The 27,242-nt window shown below is 37.2% G+C and overlaps 1 protein-coding gene across 3 annotated transcripts; it reads left to right on the top strand.

The window, feature by feature from the left end:
- Positions 1–462: 462 nt before the first annotated feature.
- On the top strand, positions 463–27,242 carry DCUN1D1 (defective in cullin neddylation 1 domain containing 1). Of its 3 annotated transcripts, XM_090274411.1 has the most exons (10): positions 463–604; positions 1,612–1,639; positions 2,137–2,248; positions 2,927–3,030; positions 10,672–10,888; positions 12,594–12,762; positions 14,799–14,929; positions 24,159–24,241; positions 24,462–24,558; positions 25,916–27,242. In XM_090274411.1, the coding sequence occupies exons 4-10, from the start codon at positions 3,028–3,030 to the stop codon at positions 25,993–25,995; spliced, it is 780 nt and encodes a 259-aa protein (XP_090130537.1). In that variant the 5' UTR covers positions 463–604; positions 1,612–1,639; positions 2,137–2,248; positions 2,927–3,027; the 3' UTR covers positions 25,996–27,242. The 3 variants fall into 3 exon arrangements, with proteins under 3 accessions (XP_090130537.1, XP_090130547.1, XP_090130528.1); XM_090274421.1 differs by lacking the exons at positions 1,612–1,639; positions 2,137–2,248; XM_090274402.1 differs by lacking the exons at positions 1,612–1,639; positions 2,137–2,248; positions 2,927–3,030 and having other exon boundaries at positions 464–604.

Genomic DNA, 27,242 nt, shown 5'->3' with positions numbered 1-27,242 from the left:
GATGCAATCCAGATTCTGGAGCCAGGGGGTGGCGGTAGGGGGGAGGGTAGAAGAAAACATGGAGGTGATGTTTTCACTGTTGTCTTCCTTTCCTTTTTCTTTTGTAATGATGGGGTGTTTGGGATAGATCTAGCACCTCAGTCCTATCCATTCCAGTCGCCACTTGTTGCTCCAGTTATTGGCCACCGCTCGAGCCGCTCTAAGCTCGTGTAGACGCGGCCCGGAGGTCCGACGGCGGAAAGAGCGAGTAGGAAGCGGAGGTGGGTGTCCACCGACCCCCAACCTCGCCGGAGACCGCCGGGCGCGGCGGGAGGATGTCGGCGCGCGGAGGGCGTGCGTCGCCCCCGGCGCCGCCCGCGTCTCCCGCCCCTCTCCCGGGAGGACCCCGCGCCCCGGGGAACCCCGGCGCGGGGCTCCCGACATCCGCCCCCTTCCCTCCGCCTCTGCCAGGCCCGGGGCTGCCTCCTCGGGCCGCGCCGGGGCCGCCCCGCACTGCGCATGAGCGGGAGCCCGGCAAGCCCGTGAGAGGAGCCGCTGCTGCCGCCGCCGTCCATTCGCTGCGGAGCCGGAGGAGGAGGGGAGAGGCCTGGAGGACACCAACATGGTGAGGCACTGCAGCCGTCCGTCCGCCTGCCCGCCCGCCGCTGGGGGCCGGCGGCGCCGCCGCGCACCCCCGCCCCGGTCGCCCTCCGCCCCGCGGTGACCCCGCTGCCCCGAGCCTTGGCCCGCGGCCTCTATCCCGCTCCCCGGCGGGGCTCTCCTCCCCGCCTCTCCCTTCCTCCTTCGTCCCTTCCCGCCCGGCGCCGCCGCTACGCGAGAGCCGAGGAGGCGGAGCGGAGCCGGGCCTAGTCGGGAGCCCCAGGGAGTTTGGGGCGCGGGGAGCGGCCTCCGGTACCTGGTGCCCTCGCCCGGGCCCAGGCGCGGGGCGGGGGGAGGGGGGCGTTAGGGCGGGGGGAGGGGATGGGGCAACGGCCCTGCTCCAGCCGGTGCCCTCGCCGGCTCCATTGTGTCTGGCCGGGGACCGGTGTCCGGGGTTCCGGGTGAGGATCCTCCCCCCGCCCTGGAGCCAGGGCTGCCCCTCCGCCCGGCCGGTGAGAACAGACTTTCCCCGAGCTGCTCTCCCTCCTCCGCTCCCGGCTCCAGCACCCCTCAAGTCTCCAGGCAGTTTTGATTGGGGCGGGGTATCAGCCCCTTTCCTTTCTCCATCACCTCTCGCTGCGTCCCATGCTTTGGAAAATGAGTTTCACTGGCCTGTTGGTGGAGGTTATAGTTACTTCTCTGCTGAGACCACGGGAGACCGCCGAGCCTGGGGGACGAGCTGGAGGGAGGGGGGGCGAGTACGGAAGTGCAACCTGTTCTCGTTTCATAAAATTAGGAGAAACAGACTTGTTACCTTTTGAGCGCATATTTTATTTGCTTGGAGTGGGAGGAGTAATTTCTTTATTACGCCAGTTAAAAAGACCATTTGTGATTTTTAAGAAACAGCTTGTCAAGTTATCCCCCTCTTTCTTTAAATTTTGTTTTGGGGGGGATGTGTTACGTGGTAGTCAAGTTATCTGTTCACATTTCGGTAATTATGCACCTGACTCTGTTGGACTCTTTGTTTTTCAGAAGCGATGTTTGGCATTGTGGTCTGAGCGTGAGTTGAATTCCATTGCAGGTTCCTGTATGAATAGACAGTAAAAATGATATTGTTGTCCGTTGGGTCATGGGCGGCATAAAGACCTCTTTGAGGAGGGTGTATGCGTGCGTGTCGGTGTGAAGGGAATGCCCCAGTGTGTTCTGTATTTAGTTGGTCTTATTTCTTCTGGATGACACTTATCTAGCCCCAACCTCCAACTTGGCGGCATTTTGGTGTCATATATGGATTATGTGGGTTAGTTTGCCATATATTCAACATTTATATTCTATCGTAAGTTCCATAAAAACTTACTGTTTGTAAGAAAACTTTGCCATAAAGTACAGGTCAGTGTTTGGATTGATATCAGTGTTCAAAGACCCACTAGGGCATCTAAACAGTTTCTAGTTTCTTAAGTATTTTTACCGTCATAGACATTACTCCTAAAGCTTCCAGACTCTTGGTGTGTAGATGAGTAGTAAGCCTAAAGTAATTGAAATGTGTTCTATTCTTAATAGTATCCCAATCAGCATCATCCTGTGGAATCCAAGGTCTTGGTAATGCTCATCACCTGTTCAGGAATTCAGGCTTCATGCGGTTCATGTGAGAGATCAGCTTGGATTTGAGCTTGTAAGCTTCTAGCCTTTTGTTAATATTAAATAGCTAGTTTTGGAACTTAGCCATAACTCATCCAATTATACCAGTAGTGACAAGATATTACTAATTTAAAACACTTTCTGTGGTTGAACTCAGATCATGTCACTCCAGTTGTCTTGGCATGCTCTTGTTAGTTTAGAAACTAAATCACCATGCGCCCTGATAGAAGGCCACAAGAATTTTTTAGGTAAGAAATTTTTCATTATAAATTTCTTATAATTCCTTGTTGATATAATTTATGGGCTACAGTTAGGTGTTTTTTGGTGTGTGTAATGCAGCCCATTGCTAGAGCACGTGTTATTGTCAATTCTGGGACAAGCTTAAATGATGAGATAATCTGAAATATTTTGTGTAAGAAAAAAAATTGTTCAGATAACTTTAAAAATAATCCAAAAGTAGACAGTATTCTGTTACTTGTGAACATCTTTTTTAAAATGTTCAAGATTTCTGCGTTTTCTTATTTGTAAGATGACAGAGTGGAATTTGATGATTTCTAAAGTCCTATTCAGCTATAAAATTTTCAGTTATAATGATTTTTAGTAGAGGTGTGAGAAATGTGTAACCTACTAGATTTTTGATTCATGGCATCATAGAATTTTTAGACTGAAATGGCTCCAGAGAGCGTCTATTTACTCCTCTTCCCTTTTACAGAAGAAGAAATTGAGGATCAAGGAGGTTTTGAGGCTCAAGATTGCAAAATTGTTGCAGAACTGAAACTGTTTTCTCCTGGTTTACAATTTCCCCCAGTATTTATGGTACATGCGCTCTTCTAACTCATATGAAATCTGGAGAAATGGTTGAAAATTGTATTTGAAAATAAATTATATTACTCATGTAAACAGGAACACCCAAGTATTAATATTTTAAATAACAAAATTCAAGTTAATGGATGATTAATGATAATTACTGTTTTTAGTGGGTTTTTAAAAAATGTGTGTACTTTGAAATTTAAGCTTGTATTTTGAAAAAATACTAATTTATAAATTCAGATGAATGTAGGCCTATTCAAGATTGTCCCTTTAAGACTTGTTGTACATTCTTTTACATATATATGTAACTAAACTGAAGGCGGGCCTCCATTCCTTTTGATGATTATTTAATGCGTACCTACTTTGTATCAGTCTCTGTTCTAGGTACTAGGGATGTGGGTATATATGTGTCTTGTTTGTTTCACTGAAAGATAAAAATCCCTGCCCTGGTGAGGGTTACATTTTAGTAGGGAGAGACAAATAATAACATAGTATATCTTTACTCTGTTACAAGGTGTGAAGTGCTATAGGGAAAAGCCCTTTAGGAAGAAGAGTTGAGAATGCACAGTGAAAGTGGGGTTGCAAAAGGGTGTTTGCACCACTGATAAGGTGAATTCTGAGCAGACTAGCAGATGAAGGAGTAAGTCAACAGAAATGTGGTGGGGAGAGATTTGAGGATCATTGAGACCTGGGTGGCTGGAGCAGTTTGTATGGGGGAGAGGGGCTTGTTGGACATTGGAGCAGATGAAGTCTGAGTGGTGGTCAGGTGTGGAGATGGGCCAGGGTGGTGGGCATTGAAGAGATACTGGGTTTTTATTCCAAAAGAAATGGGAAGCCACTGAAGGATTCTGAGTATGATAGACCTTGTTTCTGCTGTCCCATAGTGTCCTATTGCAATATTGCAATAATTATTTTTAAAGCAGTGTTAAAGACAATAAAACCCATATTAGAGTTTTCTTTACCATGCATCTTCTGTGAGTTTTGTATTCTGTTTAAGATGACTGTCCGGCATTCAGTAAAAACTAGTTGACTGTTGAGTTTACCTAATTAAAATACTACAATATACTTCTTTACTTCTTTCATAGATTGCTTTTGAATATATTCTAGTAGTTTGTATATAGTTTAATGGTTATATGCAGAAAACTTGGCCATTGAGGAGAAAGGAGGACATTGACATTTGTGGGGAACATACTGTGCTGGTCAGACAATTTACCGCTGTTATTTTATTCCATCTCCACTCCAGTTTGTGAGATAGGTGTCGTTTACCTCCTTTTAACGTTATATGGAAACGAATGTTTATTGATTCTAAATGATATGACTGCAGTAGAGAGCTAGTATGTGGCAGAGCAGGGATTAGAAGCTTAGTTTCTCTGGTTACACACTTTACCTCTCTTAAAAAAAAACAAAACAGAAGAAAACAGAGGGCACACTTTTGGTATAGGTGTGGAATTTTTTATTAGTTTCACTCTGGTTTCTTCCTTACATTGAATAGCTGTTTTCATATATAACCAAATCATTTCATTTAAACATTTAAGTAATTGAAAAATTAAAACTTTTGGTACATACAGTAAAAAAGTTGAATGTAAAATTAACTCATTGTGGTAGTGGTTTGGTTTTTAAGTTTTAAAACAGCTGAGCTCATTTTAGTTAAGTGTCTGTTTTGAGTATGGCCTCATAGGTTGGATCCAGCATAATGAAATTCTGTGAGAAAGCCCCCCTTTAAGTTTCAGTATGTGCTGTTCAAGTTGTGATAGTATTAGCCATGACATTTGATGAAGAGAAATAGTTCCAAATAGGATTCAGTTGCTTTGTGGACACAAACAAGCTCTTGAATAACCTGCTATCTAGTTTACCTACTCACTTCAGGTCTGTACCCCCCACCTAAGAAAAGCAAAAAACAGAGGGGGGAAAATACCACTAAAGCATCTTATATCACTTTGTTGAACCAGTTTATATAATTAATACCTAATCAGTGATCAGGCTACTTGTTTGCACTGTCAAAATTTAAGAGATTTACTTTTAAAGAGTTCCAAAGAACTTAAAAGAGCTTTAGGAAACAACTCTTGCCTTACACTTTTGAATCCCTCAACACTGAATGGAGTGTTTAGCAACAGACATAAGTTGACATGGCCCATTCCTTTGTCTTATTTTTTATTTCAATAAATATTTAGAGTGCTTATTTATTATTCCAGAATTCTAACATTTCTGAATTTTAAATCTGAGTAGTTACTAAATCTTAGAATTAGGAGATTTCATTTTTCAAGGATCATTTATTCTCTTTATGAAACAAATATTGCATGACTGTTGAATGCTAACCATTATAAGTTCTTTAACTGTGGAACTTAAAAATCCCATTTAATTAGTTTTTGTTAGTAATCTTTTTGTAGTTCAATTTTTTTTTTTTTTAAAGAAAAGATATCTATGGGAAGGAGAAGCAAATTTAAATTAGTTACCTTGACTGCTTGTTAGAAGTTGAAGCAGTAACTGGGAGAATCATCAGAAATATGATAGCTAACACAAGTATCTTGAGGAGGCAGTTTCTATCCTATTATCATAGATAATCAGGGATTGGCAAAACTAACTGTTTTTAGTAGTCAAAATGGTCTATAAACCAAAATCAAAACATTCCATTTACAGTTATAGTCAGTCATCTTTTGAGTAATCTGATAATTCTGTGGATGGGGAAGAGAAAATCCTTTAAATTTCCATTAAAATAATACTTTTTTTAAAACCTGCGAGAAATCCCTGGCCAGTGTGGCTCAGGTGGTTGGAATGTCGTCCTGTAACCAAAAGATCAAGGGTTTGATTCCTGGTCAGGGCATATACCTAGTTTGCGGTCCAGGGATGATGCATTTCTCTCATATTGACGTTTCTCTTTCTCTCTTCCTCTCTCTCTAGAAGCAATGAAAAACAAACAAAAAGTGTCCTCGCATAAGGGTAAAAAAAAAAAAATGCTGTGAGAAAAGTCCTTTAAAAACATACAAAACAAATATACTTACAAGTATTTCTTTTTTTTCTGGTGAATTGCCATCATATAAAACATCTTTGGGTATAATAATTGTATAGTATATTATTCCAGATTTGACTTGGTGTAATAAGTAGTGTAGTACCTCTAAAAGAAGAGTTCATTTTAACTGTCATTCAGAGTGTAGGAAGCCTACAGAGGGACGATAAGAGCCACAGGCCTAACGCTAAATAGTGATCTAAACTTCAGATTATCATTTAAAAGAATAGATGGAGGGGTTTTGTTTTTAATTAATATTTGAAATTGTATACATTTGCTTATAATTTCTGGCCATAACCTGTACATGTATATGTATTTTCCTCTGGGTTTCAAGTCTTCTCATTGGAAAAGGAAACCCTGTGCTCCAGTGCCCCCTAATTTGCCACCTCTGTACATTTAAAGCTATAGATTTTGGTAATCTTTTTAAAAAACAGAATGACAGGACTACAAATACTTGTTTCTTCCTGTTGAATTACTTATCTTAAGAATACCTATCCCTCTCTTCTCCCTTTTCCTCCCTCCCTAAACACTGTAAAGGCAAGTCCCATCCCTAAATTAGCTTTTTTAGTTACATTGTGAGGGAATTCTTAATTGGAAAATTTTAGTCCGGATGTAGACTGTTTACACTTGAAAGGAGAAAGGTCAATTGATTGCTTAACTTTTTCATAAAAATGTGTGAAGAAATATTGTTCACAGTTCATTCTCTCCCCGCTCCCCATACACACATATTTAGTTAGTGGTTGCACTTTTGCCCCCTTTTTTTCCCTCTTTTACTTGGTGACAGTGTACATTGAATAAATGGAAAGACCATGCTTGAAATTAGGCACCAGGCTCTACTACTTTTTAGACAAGTCTGTGGTCTTTAGATAAATTGAGCTCCGAGGCTTAGTCTCCTCATTGGTAAAATAGACTCAATGATAACCACCTTGCATAGTTGGCACACAGTAGGAGCGCAAATAAATGTTAGCTGCTAGTTTTCTGATTACGGTTCTTATTGTTCTTACTTTACCCTATTTACACAAAATTACTTTTTTCTCTAAAATATTATTTGTTTCATGGACTTGTAAAGAGTACTTAACTATGTGCTAGTTATAGTTCTAAGAGTTTAACCTGAATTAATTTATGTAACCTTCACACCTGTTTACAGATGAAGAAATTGAAGCACGCAGAAATCAGAAATTAAGTGATTTTTCCAAAGTCACACAGCAATTAAGAGGCACAGGTAGGATTAAAATCCTACCTGTCTGGCTTGAGAGCCTGCACTTTTCACTAATGATACACCTCATACTGCCTCTCTGTGCAGTTAGAAGCAAAGAGGATATATAGCTGTTCCTACTTGGGTTCTTAGCCTGGCTTTCTTGCAGAATTTGGCTCCTAGGTGAAAGTCTTCTCTAGAACTAGGTAGTCTCGTTAGAGTTGAATTGATTTTTTTCTGCACTTCTGACTTCAGACCTGTAGCCTATGGGAAGGCTTTTTATAAATGAGAGGTTTGAGATATTGTAACATTTGGCTTTAGCTGCTGAATACTGTGTATCATATATGGAAAGTATGATTTTCTGGACTTAAAACTAGCCTTTTTAAGTTTCAGAGAAACTCCTAATCATATGGAAAACACACAAGAATCAACATACAGAGCTTTTAGTGATAATTATGGGTGATCATTACAATGTTTTGATTTTTAAAACATTGCCTTTTGTGAGCTATATCAACTCCTGAGACAGAAAATTACTTACTTAAAAAAATATAAAGACATTGGTGTCTTCCTAGAGGTCAGACTGAATTTGAGACTTAAGGGTGAGAAGATGCAAATTTAGAATAGTAGAAATAATAAAAGGAATCTTAATATTTCATTTGAAATTGTTAGAACTTAGTTAACTAGAAAATCATTTCCCATGTTTATTGTTTTTCTTGAAATATACGAGAAATTTCTTTTTGTTAAAAAAGACTTTATTTTTGGAGAGGGAAGGCGAGGGAGAGAAACATCAATGTGTGGTTGCCTTTTGCACACCCCAACTGGGAGCCTGGCCTGCAACCCAGGCATGTGCCCTGACTGGGAATCGAACCGGCGACACTTTGGTTCACAGGTCAGTGCTCAATCCACTTAGCCACACCAGCCAAGGCTGAAGAATTTCTTTAAGATCATTATTATTTAGTGCAAAAGCTGAGCCCCTATTTTATCACAATGGACTTTGTAGATTCAGTGTAAAATATACTTGACTACTTTTATGATTCTTGGCTACATTTAACGTATTTGTCTGTTTTTTTTTCCCCCTAGACAATCTGTTATTTAAATGTGATTTTTACATTTCTTGAGTGAAAAAATTGCAAGCATGTGGTAGATTTAAGTATTAAATAATATGTATTGATAACCATGATTTTTACTTTGGAAAGATGAACAAGTAAGTGCTTTTTACTCTCCAGATTATGGTGGTACTGTTACAGAAACAGGGGAGTCCAAAAACAAACCCCAGAGTTTGCGCTGGGAGATAGGGAACAGAAAGCAGCTTTCAGGATGCCCTTGCATGCCTGGAGCTAGTGGCTAGAAACATTGTTGCAAAGATCCCCTTTACTTCTAAGACTCAGGAAGATGGGAGGGATCTTGGACTGTGGGCTGGTACGAAGAAGCAGACAGAGCCTAGGTAGGGTTCTGTGAATGGTCAGAACGGTTTGCAACACCCACTGCGTGAGAGGACGCAGGGGGAGAGAGGAGGCAGGGAGGAAGAGAAGCAGCTGCGGACATCTTGGGCTGGCTCTGGCTCTAGGAAGCTCTCTCTCTCTCTCAGGCTCTCTCTGGCCCTCACGCCCTCACTCTCTGGCTCTTGTGGGCTCCCTCCATCTAGCTTGGAGAAGGGATCTCCAGGATGCTTTAAGAAGAGGCTCTTGCCAGGCTGCTTTGAGAAGGAGAGGAGATCCATGCGGTTTGCAGGAAGAAGGCAGTTTACAAGGAGGCTGAGAATCCAGGCGGTCCTGCATTGAGAGCTGGAGGGTACCACAGCACAGAAAGGACCTCCCCAATCAGAACTGAGTGATTGGCAGCTACTGGTAAAGCTGAACTGTGCCTAGGAAGTAGGGGAACGGTGTTTCTGACTTTCCTAAGACTGGCCAGGTCTGGGAGGGGGAGGCAGGACTTTGTGTAAATAAACAATTCTTTTTCTTTTCACCAAACTCTGGTATTCAAAGTTACAATTCTGGCGGCGGGCAATCGGGCCCCTAACTAAACAGCCCGTGGGTTCTGTTTCAATCGAAGCAGTCCAAGGGTTCTGCTACAGTACTTCTAACTTTGGTAATCTTTGGTACAGTTGTAAATAGTTTTCTATTAAAAGAGACATTTCTTTCCTTCCTCATATCCTTTCTTCCTCTCTCCTCTTCCTCCCCCCACCGTTTTTTTTGCTAAAATAAAAAAATAATCAGAATATATCCTGTATTTTATACATTTTACATACCAATATTGAATTTCTGTGAAAATTTTGTATTTAGTCTTCACATTTGAGTACTGAATGTTGTATTGCCTGATTGTGTTTAGTGAGCAGTCTAGTTCTTTTAAATCTCTCAGTTTGAGCCAGATCAAAGATTCTGGGGTTCTCAGATATGTTTGCTTATACCACAGAACAGTGTATCTATTAATGTATGCCATATGCACATGCCTTCATTTGCATTTGTAGCTTGGGAATAACCCAAGTATTTTGCTGAGAAGGCGGTATTAGGACTTGTGAGAGGAAAGAGTAATAGTGGGGAGGCTGACATTCCACAGGAGACCAGCTTGGGTGGGAGGGAAGGGAGAACGTGGTTCTTGATGCTGGGAGATAGTGGAGGCCTAATTGCCCTGCTTCATTTGCTTAGGGTTCAGGTCAGTTGAGAAATGAATCAGTGTCAACATAAGGCAAGTGAGAAGAGCTTATTACAGTAGAAAGGCTCTATGGAGAGAGCCTGTATTATAAAGAGGTGATTCTTTCAGGGGACGAAAGGGAGAATCCTATTAAAAATTACCTTAGTTGGAAGGATGCACAGTACTTGTTCATATTTCAGGGCCTCTGATTTGAGTGAAAATATGAAATTTTATTGATAATTATCTTGACTCCTGAACACCACCATGAGAAATATAGGATGCTCCATATTCTGTTGCTTTCTCACATTTTCTAAAAATGGCAAGAAAACAAAAGGGGTGGGGTGGGGAGGAGAATTGTACTCTAGTGGGTTTTAGGACTGCAACACCTGTTAATCTCTTTGTTACCCAGGGTCATTTGACTGTCCTGGCTGGCTAGATAATGTCGCCATCTTCGCCGCTACTCCTTATGTACATGTCCCTTTAGAGCTTGGTGCTTCATCAAGGTTTTGAGAGTAGCTCTGCTTCCCTTCTACAGCCTTTCTGCATGATCTCAGGATCCATTTTTAGAAGAAATGCAGGATGGTTCAACTTCCTTTGCCTCTGTTTTAGTTTCTTTTCCAAAATGATACCAAATTTTTTGTGTTAAGATTTTTTTTAAAACTTGTCTTTCTGGTTAATAGATCAAAAATAAATCTCGAGCTGTAATGTTTTAATATTTTATAAGGAGAAAGTATTGCTGAGAATAATTAGGCACGTGGAAAAACTTAGTCTTCTGTGGTTTTACATAGTGTTTCAGTTTATTTTCTGGTTTCAATAGAACAAGTTGAAATCATCGCAGAAGGATAAAGTTCGTCAGTTTATGATCTTCACACAATCTAGTGAGAAAACAGCAGTAAGTTGCCTATCTCAAAATGACTGGAAGTTAGATGTTGCAACAGACAATTTTTTTCAAAATCCTGAACTTTATATACGAGAGAGTGTAAAAGGATCATTGGACAGGAAGAAGTTAGAACAACTATACAATAGATACAAAGGTGAGTGTTGTAATTTTAAATATTTTGAGTTAGGTGTTCCAAAGTTATATGCTGCTTGTGAAAATAATACATAGAACATATGTATTTGTATATGTAATACATAGAACATATGATATGGTTATCTCAACAGAGCTCTGTAGATCTTAGAGTTACTTCAGGAGATTTAAGAGTAATTATTTTCTCTATCCACTAAAATTTCTTGTTAGGCTCTTTATTTCTTCTCCTTAATTCCCCCACATTTTTCCTTCCCCATGATCAATTTTGAGAATGGTGGCTGGGGCAGGGGGAGGCTGGTTTTTTTTTTTTTTTTTTTTTAATGTTTTTTATTGATTATATTGTTACAACAGTTCCAATTTTCTCCCCCTTGTTCCCCTCCACCCAGCACCCCCCTCCCCCAGCAATCCCCCCCAAGTCCATACCCCTGGTTCGTAAAAATTAACTATCCCCCCCCTCTCAAATATTAGGACCCTTTGTAATCTTGTAAAGGACAATGGGCGAAGGTCTCAAGCTCCTCTAGCTGCTTCAAGCTGGACATGGTCGTCGTCCTACCTACCCTTGGGTCCAGAAAACCCTAGTAAGAGTGGGGGTGTGGAGGGGAGGGTGGCCTTCCCACATGGGGAAGGATCGTGCAGACTCCAGGTCAGTTGGCTGTCTCCGGTCAACGGCGTGGGTTTTTTTTTTTCCCCCTTTATTTAATGAAACTCAGCTGAACTGATTTTAAGAAAACCTGCACGATAATTTTAAGAACTTTTCAATAATTTAATATACACTTTAAAGTATTTAAACAATATGTAATAGATGAATAAAGAAAAATTAGTTAAGTAGTTTCTCCATCTTCTTATTTATTCTCCTAAGGGAACCAATATTTAATTGTGGTGTGGATCCTTCCGTGTCTTTCATGTTTATGCAGAAATAAGTATACAGTTTTAAGTTGTTTTTAAAAAATGGGGTATTTTATGCATACTTCATGCCCCAAAATAAAAGTTACCTTTTTATTGCTATAGATGTTAGCAAATTACATTTGACAGCAGTGTATGAGGGCCTCTTTCTCCTTTATTTGACATTACTTTAAACTTTTGCTGTCTGATAAGTAAATACTGATAGTTTTTAAAAAACTGTTAGGATTGAATTGCTGAGTTTATGGTTTTTCTGATATTCTCAAGAAGTGATTGCTGTGGTAAAATGAACTTTGTTTTAAGGGGAAAAAAATAGAATTTCTATATATAACATTGTTAATTTAGAATGCCTACTTAAACAAAATATGAATAGGTTCAGTAAAAACCCTTTATCCCTATATAGGAATGTCTGATTTCCTGAATGTGTGTGAGTGTGGGACATTTTTCATATGAATAAATGAGATTTATAAAAATTAAGTGCCCACTTGTATATACAGGGTGGTGCAAAAGTAGGTTTGTAGCCCTTCATTTGGAAAATAATACAATAATGTGGGAATAATAATACAAGAATAAACTGTGTTTCATGTACTTACAACTAGAAACCTACTTTGATGCCACCCTGTAGGTTCCCCTTTTCACCTGAAGAGTGCTAGTTAGAGGGCAAAGTGGCTTTGAATATTACAGAGGGAAAATATGTTTTTGGTCTATTGAGATCTATTTTTAATGGAATATAAAAATTACCTTTTTTGTTTTAGGAATAGCATAATAAAGTATGGGATTAATTTAATATTGCATTGTTATTTATAAAGATCCTCAAGATGAAAATAAAATTGGAATAGATGGTATACAGCAGTTCTGTGATGACCTGGCACTCGATCCAGCCAGCATCAGTGTGTTGATCATTGCGTGGAAGTTCAGAGCAGCAACCCAGTGCGAGTTCTCCAAACAAGAGTTCATGGACGGCATGACAGAATTAGGGTGAGTATATAATTACCCTAGGAAATTAGTTACACTCCTATGAGAATTACTGTGGAACTGAATTATGTTATGAATTTTTAAATGTAAATGTATACATTTACCAGCCCACAAACATTGTTATAAATAGAAATGGGCTAATATGCTAATTCCTTTACAATGTTATCCAGTTCTCTGGGTTTGTCAAGTTATCTGTATAGTTACATAGCCTATTCCATTTCTATTATACTTCTATTATTTCTTTCTAAGGAAGGCTCTCCAGTATTAAAATAAGTTACTCTGCTTTAATATTTAACATGACAGTGAAATGAGCAAGTTTTAAGTTACTTTATAATGTGAGGCTGCAAATTCTGAATTTATAAACTCCTAGAATTTAAAATCTTGGAAGTTAATAATCATTTTTTGTTTAGCATATATCTTGAACAGCTGATTAGTTAATTATCTTGTCATGAATAGATTGAAAAGTCGTGGGTAGAGTTTTTATCTATGGTCTCTAGTTGTCTGTATTTAATGAGGCTGCAAAAGTATTAAGTTTATGGGTAGGTAACAAGCTGCCCTTTGTTTTTAGCAGCTAACATTTGTTGAACATTTATTTTATTTCAGGAACTGCTAAGTAAATACTTCACCTACCTCTTCATAATAACTGTGTGTGAGAAGTAGTGTTTATATGCCCATTTTAGAGATGAGGAAACTGAAGTACAGAGAACTAGAGTTAGGTAGTATTAGAGCCAGGATTTGAACCCAGACATTCTGAACTTGAGCCTGAGGGACATTGTCATAGTCAGAGTCCAGACAAGACACGAAAACATATTAGTAATTTGAATTGGGTAAATTTAAAAAATTGTCCTAGTGTATAAAGGGTAAAAGAAAACTTTGAGGTATCACAGAGGTGGCAGTTGCAAGAAACTGCCCCCACCCCTGGAACTGAAGGAAGTCAATAAGCAAGGAATGTAGAAACTTAAGAGATCCCCACAAGAGATCTCAGAGGGGAGGGTGTGGCTACTGCAGAACACAGTGCCTGTGGTACCTGCCTTGCCTGCCACTGATGAAGAAGAAGCTGGCTAGAGGCCACTTGCTGCATTACCACTGATGAACACTGCTGGGACCATCCAGCACACTGAAATCCTTTCTCTCTGCCAGAAAACAAACAGGAATAAGAAAAGTTCCTTCTTCTCTCTTTTAGTCTTTCATTGCCCTCTATTGGTAGAACCTAACAGTGAGTCAACTGGCAAGAAAATGTAATCTCACAATTTGTAGTCCACGGCAGTTATTCACAGTTTAGGGCAAAGAAAGGTGAATTTAAAGTTGAGAGGCAGAACATTAGTAACTGGCCTAGACACTATGCTATACAGCCAAAGCCAGCCTCATCCTGAACTTGCTGCAGTTTTTTTGCTAGGATAGATGTCATTAGAGCTCACTACACCCCCCTTCCCCATTTGAAACTGAATTAATGTACTGTGTGATAAACCGCCAAATCAGAATTTTAATTTACAAACTGATGATCTGGGAGGTGTTATAAAGAACGTAGAAAGAAAATAAAAGCAAAAGGATCAGAAAAAAAATGGTAATGATTAGTTTTGCGGAATCTATAAAAAATAGAATATTTCTACCTTGATTCTATTATGTAGAAAGTAAGACTTGGTACTGTGCTTTCAGTTAATTTGGAAGCTAGATATGTAATTTTTTACCATGTGAGAAGTATCTACTACAGTTTCAGCTGGTGATTGTTATTGATTACGTGTAGTAATCATCTGTTCACGGCAGCTGACTTGTACAATTCAGGTGTGTTAATAGTCCAGTGAATTATGTAATTAAAAGTAAGAGCCCATTTCTTTTAAAAAGTCATTATTTCTAACATTTAATCATCCCAGACCTTTTCTTTCTCCAACTAAACCCATACTTGTTTATGTAATGTAAAAAGAGAAATTTCAACTAATTTTAAAAAAATGCTATGAATATATGTTGTCATAAGAATAAGTTAAGTCCTTAATTTATAGTGAAAAAGTTTATTTTTTTATCGACTTAATTTTATAATATAGATGTGACAGCATAGAAAAACTAAAGGCCCAGATACCCAAGATGGAACAAGAATTGAAAGAACCAGGACGATTTAAGGATTTTTACCAGTTTACTTTTAATTTTGCAAAGAATCCAGGACAAAAAGGATTAGGTAAGAATTTTTAAAAATTATATTTGGTGTTTCAAATACATTGACAATGTCACTTTTGTTTTGTAATAGAAAGTTATGTGTTTTGAGCATAAGCTATGAAAAATACCAGTTCCTGAAAAACAATGAGAAACAATGAACTTGTGGTTACTCAGAAAATACCAAGCACACTCAGTAATAGGGTTGGCTACCCTGGACACTGCAGGGGAACCACTGATTTTCTTTTTTAAAGAACTGTACAGAAAATAAATAGTTGTTAAAATTCCCCTGACATATGTATGTACATTTGTTTGTTTATTTATTTCCAGAAGACATTGTAGGATCTTAGGCGCGTAAGTTATTTCACTATGGCTCTGTAGAAATAGCATTGTAGGATGTTGAGTCAGAGAATGCCAGGTAAACCTATTCTTCCTGGTTTTTACTTATTTGGAAACCATAAGGGAAAAAAGATGATTATCGTTCATAATCTTATCTAGAAATAACTACTGTTAACAGTTTAGATCAGTCTATACCGTATGTAATATCCACACATTTGCTTTGGGGATGGCCAGGGGGTATGGAACTAAAAGCTACAGTGTAATTTACAGTTTACCCAGAAAGATTGGACAGTAGCAGATAATACAAAAAAATGCATGTGAGGGTTTTAGATAAAAGTAGAAAAGAGTAAAAGCAGGAATGGTTGGGTCATGCTTCCTGGGCAAGATGGGATGTGAAGGTTTGCTTTGGCTGGGCAAGGGAAGAGAAAAGGTGTTCCAATGAGAAGGTAGTTCGGAATGAACGTCTGAAATTTGAGAAGTACACTTGGCTTTGTTGAAACAAGAAAATGTTGACTTGATCTTAATGGGAATGCTTGTTTGGAGATTAAATTGGTGAGGCGTTAAGGCTCAGTAACCACAGGTTTCTTTTAAAAACAGAATAGAGAAGCTTAAATTGGAATTTGTGGGCAAAGGGACGCACTGAAGATTTTGGTGATGGCAGTAACTTCCGTTTAATGTGAGCTTTCAGTGAGCCTAGCCATGTGCTGAGTACTTTACATACACTGCCACATTTGATGTTTAACAATTTTTTGAGTTTTCATTCTTTCATTTAATAGTTCTCTACCTGCCATGTGCCAAGGTACTTCATAATAGGGTGATAGCCATTTTTTATCCTTACTTTGCAAATAAGGAAACTGAGGCACAGGTAAGTTAAATAACTTACCTAACAATTGAAAATGAGTTTGTATTTGATTTTGAATATACAGGAACTGGAGAGGATAATAGGGTCCTCTTGTACTAATCCTTCTTTATATTTTCGATTAGGGGGAAAAGCATTGAGAAAAGGATTATGTGAATAAGGGTTAGACTGAGGAAGTGAGTGAAAGCTAGTGAGGAAGGGATGAATGTATAACATTTGTATTAGAAAATTGGCCTAAAGAATGACCAAACGTGAAACTGATGAAAGATTTGCAAAATATCTGTAAAGCAAAATTCTAAATAATGAAGCCTGTTTCCAGCTGTTTCTTCAGTTTAGGTTGGATATGCTTACAGAAAAATTTCTCAATTTGTAGGCAAAGTAAGCTAGTATACCCTAGGATTGGTTTCTCTGTATCTTCTGTCTGTGATCACCAGTTAATTGGGCTATTTTTTCTAGTTTCCCTTTTCCATAAATTAAAACTGATTAAAGTCTTTAATTTCTATGTATATAATAAAAATATTTTTGTTATGTTTAGAAGTATAGAACAATATTTTGGTAAGATTAAACAAAATTTGTGACTATCAATGGTGACTTAAAAGGGTTGAATATATTTTTTAGTTATTCCTAGCCCTTACTGGAGTATAAAATAACTGCTATTTTTGGGTGAATATGTAGTTTTAATAATTGAATCTTAGGTTTTATTATATATTGAAATAAAATTAAAATTAAAATTTTATGTTAACATGATGGTAAATTGGAATTTTAGATTACAGAAAAAATTGAGGAAAAGATTATGCAGAAGAATTAAGATTTTAAAAGTATTTGTATTTTATTTTAAGTATTGAGCTTAAGAAAAATTTAATACTGTTTAATGGGTATAAAGTTTTTGTTTTGCAAGATGAAAAGAGTTTTGAAGATTAGTTGTACATTCAGTGTGAATGTACCTAACACTACTGAATAGCACACTTAAAAATGGTTAAGATGATAAATGTTATGTTCTGTGTATTTAACCACAATTTATTATTATTATTTTTTATCCTCACCTGAGGACATTTTTTTTATTACTTTTAGAGAGAGAGGAAGGGAGAAAGAGAGAAACATTGATGTGAGAGAGAAGCATCGATTGGTTGCCTTCTTGCATACACCCCTGACCAGGGATCGAACCTGCAACCTGGGTATGTGCCCTGACCGGGAATTGAACTCACGACCTTTTGGTCTATGGGTCAATGTTCCAACCAACTGAGCCACACCGGCCAGGGCTAACCACAATTTTAAATGTGTTTTTAACTGTACCCCCCACCCCCAAAAGCCATAGAATGTACAACACAAAGTGAGCCCTAATGTAAAATACGGACTTTAGTTAATAATATACCCATATTGGCTCATCAATTTTAAGAAATATACCACACTAGAACAAGATGTTAAAAATAATGGAAATGGTGGGAAGGGAGGGAGAGGTATATGGGAACTCTCCGTACTTTTGCTCAATTTTTCCATAAACCTAAAGTTAAAACTAAAAAAAAATCTTAATTTAAAAAAAAAAAAAACTGTAATAAAATCATAATGTCTCTTTTGTTTTGCATTGGTGTTAAGTGTCGGGAAATGTAATGACTTGCTTAGTTGAAGAACTTAATTAAAAAGAAAACAGTGTTCTTGACAGCCTTCCCAAGGGTTTACAGGGCTCATATATTAAAGTAGTTGGTAGAGAGGAATTAGCAGATCAAAGGAGAGGAAGTGAGGCTCAAAACAAATTGGCAAAGAATGACAGTGACAGCGTTGTGTTTTATTTATAAATAGCTGTGCTAGTGGCAGTAAGAACAGGTATTTTCCTTTTTCTTTTTTCTCATTTTCTGTAACCTTATTTCATGTGATACTATGATAGGATGCTTCCTCTCTCACCATCTGCATCAGTCACCTCCCATTTCTGATAGTTCTCTGAATCTTAAATTTTTGAAAGGGACTTCATAAGCCCTCTGTTAAATCAAACCAAAGTAGTATCCATCCATACCTGATGTCCATTTAGCTTTTACTTTTGAGCATAGAGGGACTGGGCACATTGTTTTAGGAAGTGGTCCATTCTCTTCACAGGGTACTCTTACACAGTTCTTCATTTTTAAGCTAACACTTTGTATTTATAACTTCTATCATTGCTCTTATTTGTCCTCTGCTACAGCACAGAGGAAGTCTAACCTTAAAAGATCGCTATCACTTTCCCCTTCTCCTTTTTTCCAGGTCAGCATTCCAATTATTTTAACTGTTCATTTGAAGAGACTTTTATTATTCCTGTTCTCTCCCCCCAGACACATTTCCATTTTTTTCAGTTTCTCCCAAAATAGAGCTCTGAAAGCGGAACATAATAATACTCCAGAAGGAGGCCGTTTAATGTAGAACACTGTGGATATCTGTTTTTTGTTTGTTTGTTTGTGGGACTGATTATTCTATTAACTTGATCAAAAATTACATTAGTTCTTCATCATCATTGTCATTTTTAGGACCACCCTGAACTTGAATAGACTGAAGTCTATAGGTTATTTTCTTAAATAAACTGTGGTTCAGTTAGAATCCTGTACTTGTGCAGTTGTTTTAAATTTTTTAACATTATTAAACATTTATTTTAGTATTCAGAAATAATTTTATAGTGTTTTAAGGCATATTTTCATCTATACAATCTTCTTTGGTTTTTGTAACTAGCCTTTTGCACAAAGTAAAAAGAAATCCGTTATTTTTTCATGAAGATGAGGAAAATCGTGGTCAGTTGAGGCTGACTTATTAAGGTAACATAACTTTAGTCATGGAACTGAGCCTCCGATCTTCTGACTGCAATTTCTGTCTTCTTTTTGTTACACTATGCTGTGCTAACTGTAGATATTTCTGAGTAAATTAAAACATTTCAAATAGGATTTTTAATCACTATGCCATCCTCCCTAGTGAGTTGTTAATGTTTTATTTCCTTTAGGGACAGTATTTGGATCCAGTCTTAATTCATTTTTAAGTTCATCTGCTACCCTGTTGATCATCTTTTATGAAATCCCACATTGCCCTGTTGATTCTGGTTGAAAGAATGACACTTGGTTTATCTCTGTTCGAGTTCTTAATTTTACTGTAAGGGCTTAAGGATTCATTCTATAAGTATCCCAGTTTTGTTTTGCTTGTCTCCTTTTCTCTGTATTTTCCTTCTATTGTAACTGCTTTTATTTCTATTATCTTATTGAATTTGCTTTATCCAATACTACAGAATCTATAATAATTTTTTAAAATATTAAAAATAAATAATAGTAATGACTCAAGTTCTGTTCTAAATGTTTTATATGTGTAAACTTGTTTAATCCTTACAACAACCCTGTGAGAGTACATGCTATTATTTTTATTTTAAACTGAATTACAGAGGTGAATTCAGTTTCCTGAGATCATTAACTAGTGGTAGAGTTGGGATTTAAGAGGCTAAACTACTATGTTAAACCACTTCTCTCGAGCTAGGCTGTTCTGTCACTGAGAAATTTCTGTCTCAAGGTACTTTTTCCTATGCTTAATCTATGTATTTCAACTCCTAATTTTAATTTAATAATCTTTTTGAGTATTCCTTTTTCACTTAACATTTATTGACTGCTTACTCTGAGAGCATGGTGTCTGGGTGAGTTTGCAGAGTCTTCACAAACATGATAATTTTTGAGCCTTGAAGAATGAATATACATTTTCAAGGACAAAAAAAAAAAGTCATCTCTAATGTAGAGAGATTAACAAGTTTAATTGCTCGTATTTGAGGAACTGCACGTAAGTTTTTTTTTTATTTTTTTGTTTTTTTTGACTAGAAGTGTCTTACCTGAAGGCACTAAGATATTGTTTATTAAAAACCATTTTTTCAGTAGACTTTGTTTTTGAGCTGTTTTAGGTTTATAGCAAAATTGAGCAGAAGGAAGAGATTTCCCATATATCTCCTATCTTCACATATCTTTGACATACCTCTGCTCTGATTATTGATATTCCCACCAGTTGTATCTGCATTGACACATTATTGTTAAAGTTCAAGTTAACATTAGGGTTCATTCTTGGTGTCATACATTTTGTGGGTTTTGACAAATATATAATGACATGCATCCACCATTATAGCATCATACAGAGGAATTTTGCTGCCCTAAAAATCCTCTGTGCTCTGCCTGCTCATGCTTTCTTCCATCGTAACCCCATGCAACCATGAACTTTTTACTGTTTCCAAAATTTTGCCTTTTGCAGAAAGCCATGTAGTTTGAATCCTATAGTATGTAAACTTTTCAGATTACTTCTTTCACTTAGTAATATTAATATGTATTTGTTTTCCTCCATATCTTTTTACGGTTTGGTAGCTCATTTTGTTTTAGCACTGAATAATATTTCTTCGTCTGGATGTACCACAGTTGATACATCTGTGTTCACCTTCTAAAGGACATCTTGGTTGCTTCCAAATTTTGGCAGTCATGAATAAAGCCACTGTAAACACCCATGTGCTGGTTTTTGTGTGGACATAAACTTTGAGTTCATTTGGGTAAATACCAAGGAGAGCAATTGCTGGATCTTATGGTAAGCGTATGTTTAGTTTTGTAAGAAACTGCCAGACTGTCTTCCAAAGTGGCTGTACTGTTTTGCATTCCCACCAGCAATGAATGAGAGTTCCTGTTTCTCCATACCTTCGCCAGCATTTGGTGTTCAGTGTTTTGGAGTTTGGCCATTCCAAAAGGTGTGTAGTGGTATCTCACCGTTGTTTTAATCATTGAAGAATTTTAACATGGAAGTGATACCAAAGTTGTATATCTGAAAGCTCCATCTGAAACTAGAGGTGGTCCTTCAAAAGAATAGAGGCAAAACTAGAGGGAGAGACTAGTTATGAAGCTGTTGCAGTGGTTTAGCTAGACATGAAGAGGACCCTAATATAGGCCTTGCCAGAGGGAATGCAGAAGTTAGAATGAGAGAGCTTTGGCTGGAAGTATGTGATGAAGAATAAAGGAGTTTCTCTATGATTCTCAACTCAGGGCATATTGGAAATGTGGGGGATATTTTTGGTTGTCGTAATGACTGAGGGTTTCTGCTGACATGAAAGGAATGCTAAATGTCCTGCAATGCATGGAGCAGTTCCTCCCGATGAGAAGTTTCATTGAGAAGCACTGTAGGTCGGTGGTGTGTATTGAGAGATGGAGTAGTAGGTCTGTAGAGGTAAGATAATGAGTTAAGTATATGCCCTGGAGAATTTGAGTTTTTTGTGGATACCCATTTGAAGATGTTGAGCATTTAGCGTACAAAAAAGTAAAGATTTGGCACATCTGAGGGAAGTAGCAGTGGTTATTGCTGACATACAGTGTTACAGAACACCAACATTTAATAGATGAATGGAGGAAGGAAAGCCTGTAAAAGAGAAAAGGAGGACAAAGGAAAATCAATAGTGTTTAATCATTAAAGCTGAAAGAAGTGACAGTTACATCCAGGAGGGGTCCTCAATCCTGTCAAATATGGCGGAGATCCAAGTAAATTAAGGACATAAAAGTGTTTATGTGGCAAACGAAAGGGTCGGGTAACCCTCCAGAGATTTTTTTCCATGGGGGTACATTGCAGAGGTGGACACAGGTTTATTGAATTAAATAGTGAGAGGTGAGGAGGTGAGGCAATGAATGTAGATTACAAAGAGCTCTCTTTTACAACCTGAACTTTCAAACATTGTACATGTGCATGCCCACTCTTAATAGAGTCTTGTGTTAGGTATTAGCTGACAAATGGGCATTTATAGGTGCCTCATGGTTTGCAGTTAATATTTCATTGTTTCTCATTATTTTGTAAAAATTAGTTAAAAGGAAAAATGATAACTAATAAGCTTAGTTCTTATACATTTAAGCATTTGAAGTGAAGTAAAAACATTAAGCATGCTCATAACAGCAAGTCTTACTGAGCATGCTAGTAATAGCAATTTTACCTCACTTAAATATAGACTATTATGTTTATTCATTAAAGAAAAGAACAAAATTAAAGAATCTGGAAGGAATAGGGGGTATAAAGCTTTACAGAGTGCAAAGATTAAATAAGAATTGGTGTCATATTTAAAACATGGGAATCTGAATTTGACATTCAGACATGTTTTAGGAACACATTATGTATAAAAGTGGAAGTCTCCTGTATAAAAGTAGAAGTCTCCTGTATAAAAGTAGAAGGCTCCTATATATAAGTAGAAGGCTCCATGTAACAAGATTATCTGTTAAGGGAAGGAAAAACAGGGAAAGAAAGATTTTTTAAAGATAGGTGTTAACCTGCGCTTGTTTCTTTGTGGAGAGGGAAAGCCAGAAGATGGTAAAGTCAGAGATGCAGGAAGAAAGGAAAATTACTCAGTAGGCAGTAGACAAGAGACGTTGAAGAGGCAGGATGGAATTGGTCCAGAATAGTGGTGTTAGGGGTTTATTCTTGGATAAGAGGGGGAAAAAAGGCACCCTTTCCATTGAGTTTGAAGGAAGAAGAAATGATGGATTTGAAGGTAAGTGCATTTGCATGTGGAACCATAGGAAGGGCATTCATTTAGTGGTTTCTCAATGCCTGCTGTGTGTTTCAGTCTGCTAATTTGTGTATATGTAGTCCCTATCCTTTTTAAGAGGTTGAACTCCAGAGAAGATGGGGGATTTTTTTTTTTTTTTGCCTTATGGCCTTATATTTTTCTTTGAGGTAGGATGTGAATTCTTTTGGAGCCTTTTCCTAGTTTCTCATGATTCCTCATATTGTCAAGAGTGGTTTGGAAAACATATCAAAAGGACTTTAAAATTACTTGGATGTAATTTTTCCTAACTTGGAGATACAAGTTTACTCATAAAAACTCAATACTTTCTTTTTTTTTTAAACTTTTTAAATTTTTATTTTTATTTTTGACAAATTAATTCTTTTTTGTTTTTCAATTACAGTTGTCTCATTTCCCCCCCATTACTCCCCCCAGCCCACCCCTTCTCCCTCAACCATATCCCCCGCATTGTCCATGTGCATGAGTCATTTATACACGTTCCTTGGCTAAACCCTTCCCTTACTTATCCCCCTTCTCTCCCTCCCCCCTCCCCCCTAATAACTGTTATTCTGTTCCTTGTTCTATTTAGTTCATTTCTTTGTGTTGTTCCTTAGTCTCCTATATTAGGTGAGATCATATGGTATTTTTCTTTCATTGCCTAACTTATTTCAACTAAGCATAATTCTCTCTAGTTCCACCCATGTTGTTGCAAATGGTAGGGGTTCCTTCTTTCTTTCAATACTTTCTTAACTACTTTAGGTCTTAGAAGGAGATCATAGGTCTTTCTCTCTGTTGTTTGACAGGAGTAGGTCTTTGTCATGTGGCAGTATTGCTGCTTTACCTTTCTCTGCTTCAAACCCAATTAAATGGTCATTATATCATTTCATCAAATTTTTAAAATGAATCTTAGTTTATTATTTAATTTTTAAATAAAAATTCTTAATAATTCCCTAAGAACAGGATCAGACAGCCAACATCTCGGAAAATTGGTTAGGATTGTGGATAGCAATTCTTTGCATTACAGTCTGTAGGTGTATATCAATGGTTCTCAACTGGGGGCTGTTTTGCCTATCAGGGGACATTTGGCAATATTTAGAGACATCTTTAGACATCTTTGGTGGTCACCATTGGGGATAGGTTGGAGCTGATACTGGCATCTGTTGCTGTTGCTACAATGCATAGAACATCCCTCCACAGCAAAAAAGTACCTGGCTCAAAATGTCAAAAGTGCTGAGATTGGGAAACACAGGTGTACATTAACATTTGAGTAGGTATGAACTAGTCAAGCGTGCTTATTTACATTCTCTAAGTGAAACTTCAGAAACACCCTATGAGGTAAGTGGTATCCTTCTTGCACTGAAGGAACTATTCGTTGGTAATGGAACCAGGATACAGCCTTGGGCTTATTTCTTCAGGAAAATTTTAATACATAAGTGTTCAGGGCACAAGTGACATTTTTTGTTTGTTCGTTTTTTTTAAGGCTATCTTTGGTCTTTTTTTTAAGGACAAGTATTTATGGCATTTAAAATACATGACTTATTTTTAATATTACAGATCTAGAAATGGCCATTGCCTACTGGAATTTAGTGCTTAATGGAAGATTTAAATTCTTAGACTTATGGAATAAATTTTTGTTGGTAAGTTCATATTTTCTACCGTTCCTCGTTTCCTCTAAAATTTTGTTTTGTTTGAAAATCAATTATTGTTTTAAAGCATGACTGATTCAGAGCATGTAATGGACATAGAATGAGAAATTTGATTACCAGAATTTATACACAAGTTGTTTTGCATTCTTGCATTTGGCATCATCTGGACTGTTTTTTTGAAACTTTAGTGATTTGGATTTTTTTTTAATAGGAACATCATAAACGATCAATACCAAAAGATACTTGGAATCTTCTTTTAGACTTCAGTACGATGATTGCAGATGACATGTCTAATTATGATGAAGAAGGTAAATGCCCTTCTGTTTTCCGTGTTTTTTTTTAACCTGCCTTCTTTTATCATATACTTTTGAACTTCTTGTCTACTTCTGTTTTTCTTGATTGGATTTCCCTCTTCTGAGCTTTTATTTGTCCTTTTCTGAATGTATGAAATGCCTCATCCTCTTTACCAAAATCTGTATTATTTTGTTTCTTTAAATATCAACTCAGTATTCATGTCTTCTAGAAAAGCATGTGTAATTTTCATCCATGTTTGAGATTTTCAGTTTATCTTAGAAACCTATTCTCTTAGGAAAGTACTTTTATACTTATATGTATTTTTTTATTATTTGTCCTGTATGTGAACTTGATTAGTAAACTCCTTAAGTTTAGCGACTTTGTCTAATTTAAAATGTCCTTCAGCTGCCTACTATAGTACTATTGGCATTCGATAAATATTCACTGATTGAATGCTTTTCTGTTATTTCTTAGTGTAAAAATGATGACACTATCATCTACTACCTGTTTTTCCTTTGTTTTTCTAGAAGTGGCAGTAATTTACATTGATTTCTTCACATGTACCTAGTCCCCCCTGAGAATTAGCAGGATGTATTTTTGAGATTATTGAATAGACAGAGGTATTCTTTGAAAATATCTCCAGTGACTTGGTCTTCTTAAAAGTGTCCTGGAGCCATTTAGTCTAGCCAGAGATGTTATTTTACTCTTTATTTTAATTGTACTGTATAATCTTCACTAAAAAGTAAGAAATGTCTAGTCTTGCATATATGACTAATAATTGTGCTTGTTAGGCCTTACATGAAGCTGAAGAACTTTCTGATTTAGAAGTTGGCGTATGGATATATGGAGGCATGCATGTGTACAGTTTGAAAATTTTTAGTAATTATCATGAAATAGGGTAGATTTTGATATTTGCTGTTAATTTTCTTTGTAAGATTTCCACAAAATGCCTGGAAATTTGTTTCCTCCTCCCTACCTGCCCTGCTTTCAGCACTGGCAGCATGCCCTTAATCATGGCCATTCCTTAGGCTGCCTGTTGGACCAAATCATTTTAGTGGCCTCACTTCAGTGACCTTCAGAAAACCATAATACTATTGATTGATTACCAGAAGAGTTATTTTTATCATTCAAGGAATGATCAAGTGTTATTGGAATAATAGAGCAGAGAGAATACAAAAAGTACTTTAGGTAGAAACTCTAAAAAGTTTGAATTTTGAAAGGCCTATCAGTGGAAATATTTATAATGATATACTTTATTATGGGGAAGGTAATTAAAAAGTAAAGGAATCTACTAAAATGTTAGTCTTATTTCTGTTTTTCTTTCTCCCATATATTCTTCCCTCCTTGCCCCCCCCCCATCTCATCCCCCAGGAGCATGGCCTGTTCTTATTGATGACTTTGTGGAATTTGCACGCCCTCAAATTGCTGGGACAAAAAGTACAACAGTGTAGCACTAAAGGAACCTTCTAGAATGTACATAGTCTGTACAATAAATACAACGGAAAATTGCACAGTCAATTTCTGCTGGCTGGACTGAACTGAAGATCAATCCTCGTAATTCAGACTGAGGGTTGAGAGAAACTTTGAGGATACATCTTGGACCATATCGTATTTCATTCTTCTAATGGTGGTTTGGGCTTGTCTTCTAGTCTGGGCCGCTCTAACCATTTATAATTCCAACATTGTGGATTTCATCTTATATCTGTGGACCATCTAGTTTATTCTCCCATAAGTCTTAGAAGCTTTATGGTGATTATTTTGAGGTTTCCATTTTTGCATAAAGCACAATGCTGTCTTCATCAGAAAGCAGTTTGGCATAAGAATTAAACATGAACATCACAAACAATTTATAAAAACTTCTTAAGTATATGCTTTGGGCTAGTTGCAAAGACTATGCTGATAGCACTTCCAATGAGAGTGATATATTTAAGCGTACTGGATCTGGAATGGTGTTTTGGTTTGGGGGATATTTTTTTTTCCTGGAAAATCACATGTATTGTTGACGTGAGTAGAGAATCTGGTGAAAAACTATCAAAATAACCAATGTGAAAAATTTTTAGGATAACTTTATGTGCCTCCCTGAAATTTTTATTGTGTTTCAGACCCTTGATTTCAAAAGGTTCCACAGAACTAGTTTGTACTTATCTTACCCATGTTTATATATAGTTGTGCTACAGGGAATTTTTATTTAGAAAATGTCTGCATAATGTTAGATTCTATTCCTGTCTACATTATGCACTACATAATTGGATTTCATTATGATTTTGAAATGCTTATATGCCTGTTGAATAAGTTAAACTATTTAATTTGTTTTAAATGTTTTAGATTGCTACACAATACAATATTCTAAATTTAGGCATGAAGGTTTATTTTTTAGTATTTGGGTTTTTTTTTTTTTTTTTAGCGCACTATGGAACACAAATGAAATTCTTTTAATTTATAAGAAGATAGTAGGAATTAAATTTTGAAAATGGTCGTGGTGAACCATGAAATTCAATCCTTATAGGTACTGGTCTTTCTGACAAATAGTCCATTTTTGATGACTTCTTATTTTGTTGAAATTGCTTTAATTGCTAATCACTGGTTGCCAAATACTTCAGGAGCAGAGATTTTCAAGCAAGCGTGTACTTGATGCAAAATATCAATCGGGCGTCTATTTTCGTAAATTATTCAGTTTCTTTTATTTTTTTTTTTCAAA

Source organism: Furipterus horrens, unplaced genomic scaffold (genome assembly GCF_987537825.1).
Source record: "Furipterus horrens unplaced genomic scaffold, mFurHor1.1.pri manual_scaffold_1, whole genome shotgun sequence".
Classification (NCBI taxonomy): domain Eukaryota; kingdom Metazoa; phylum Chordata; class Mammalia; order Chiroptera; family Furipteridae; genus Furipterus; species Furipterus horrens.
Note: the sequence above shows the minus strand (reverse complement) of the source record. Positions and strands in the feature narration are given on the sequence as shown.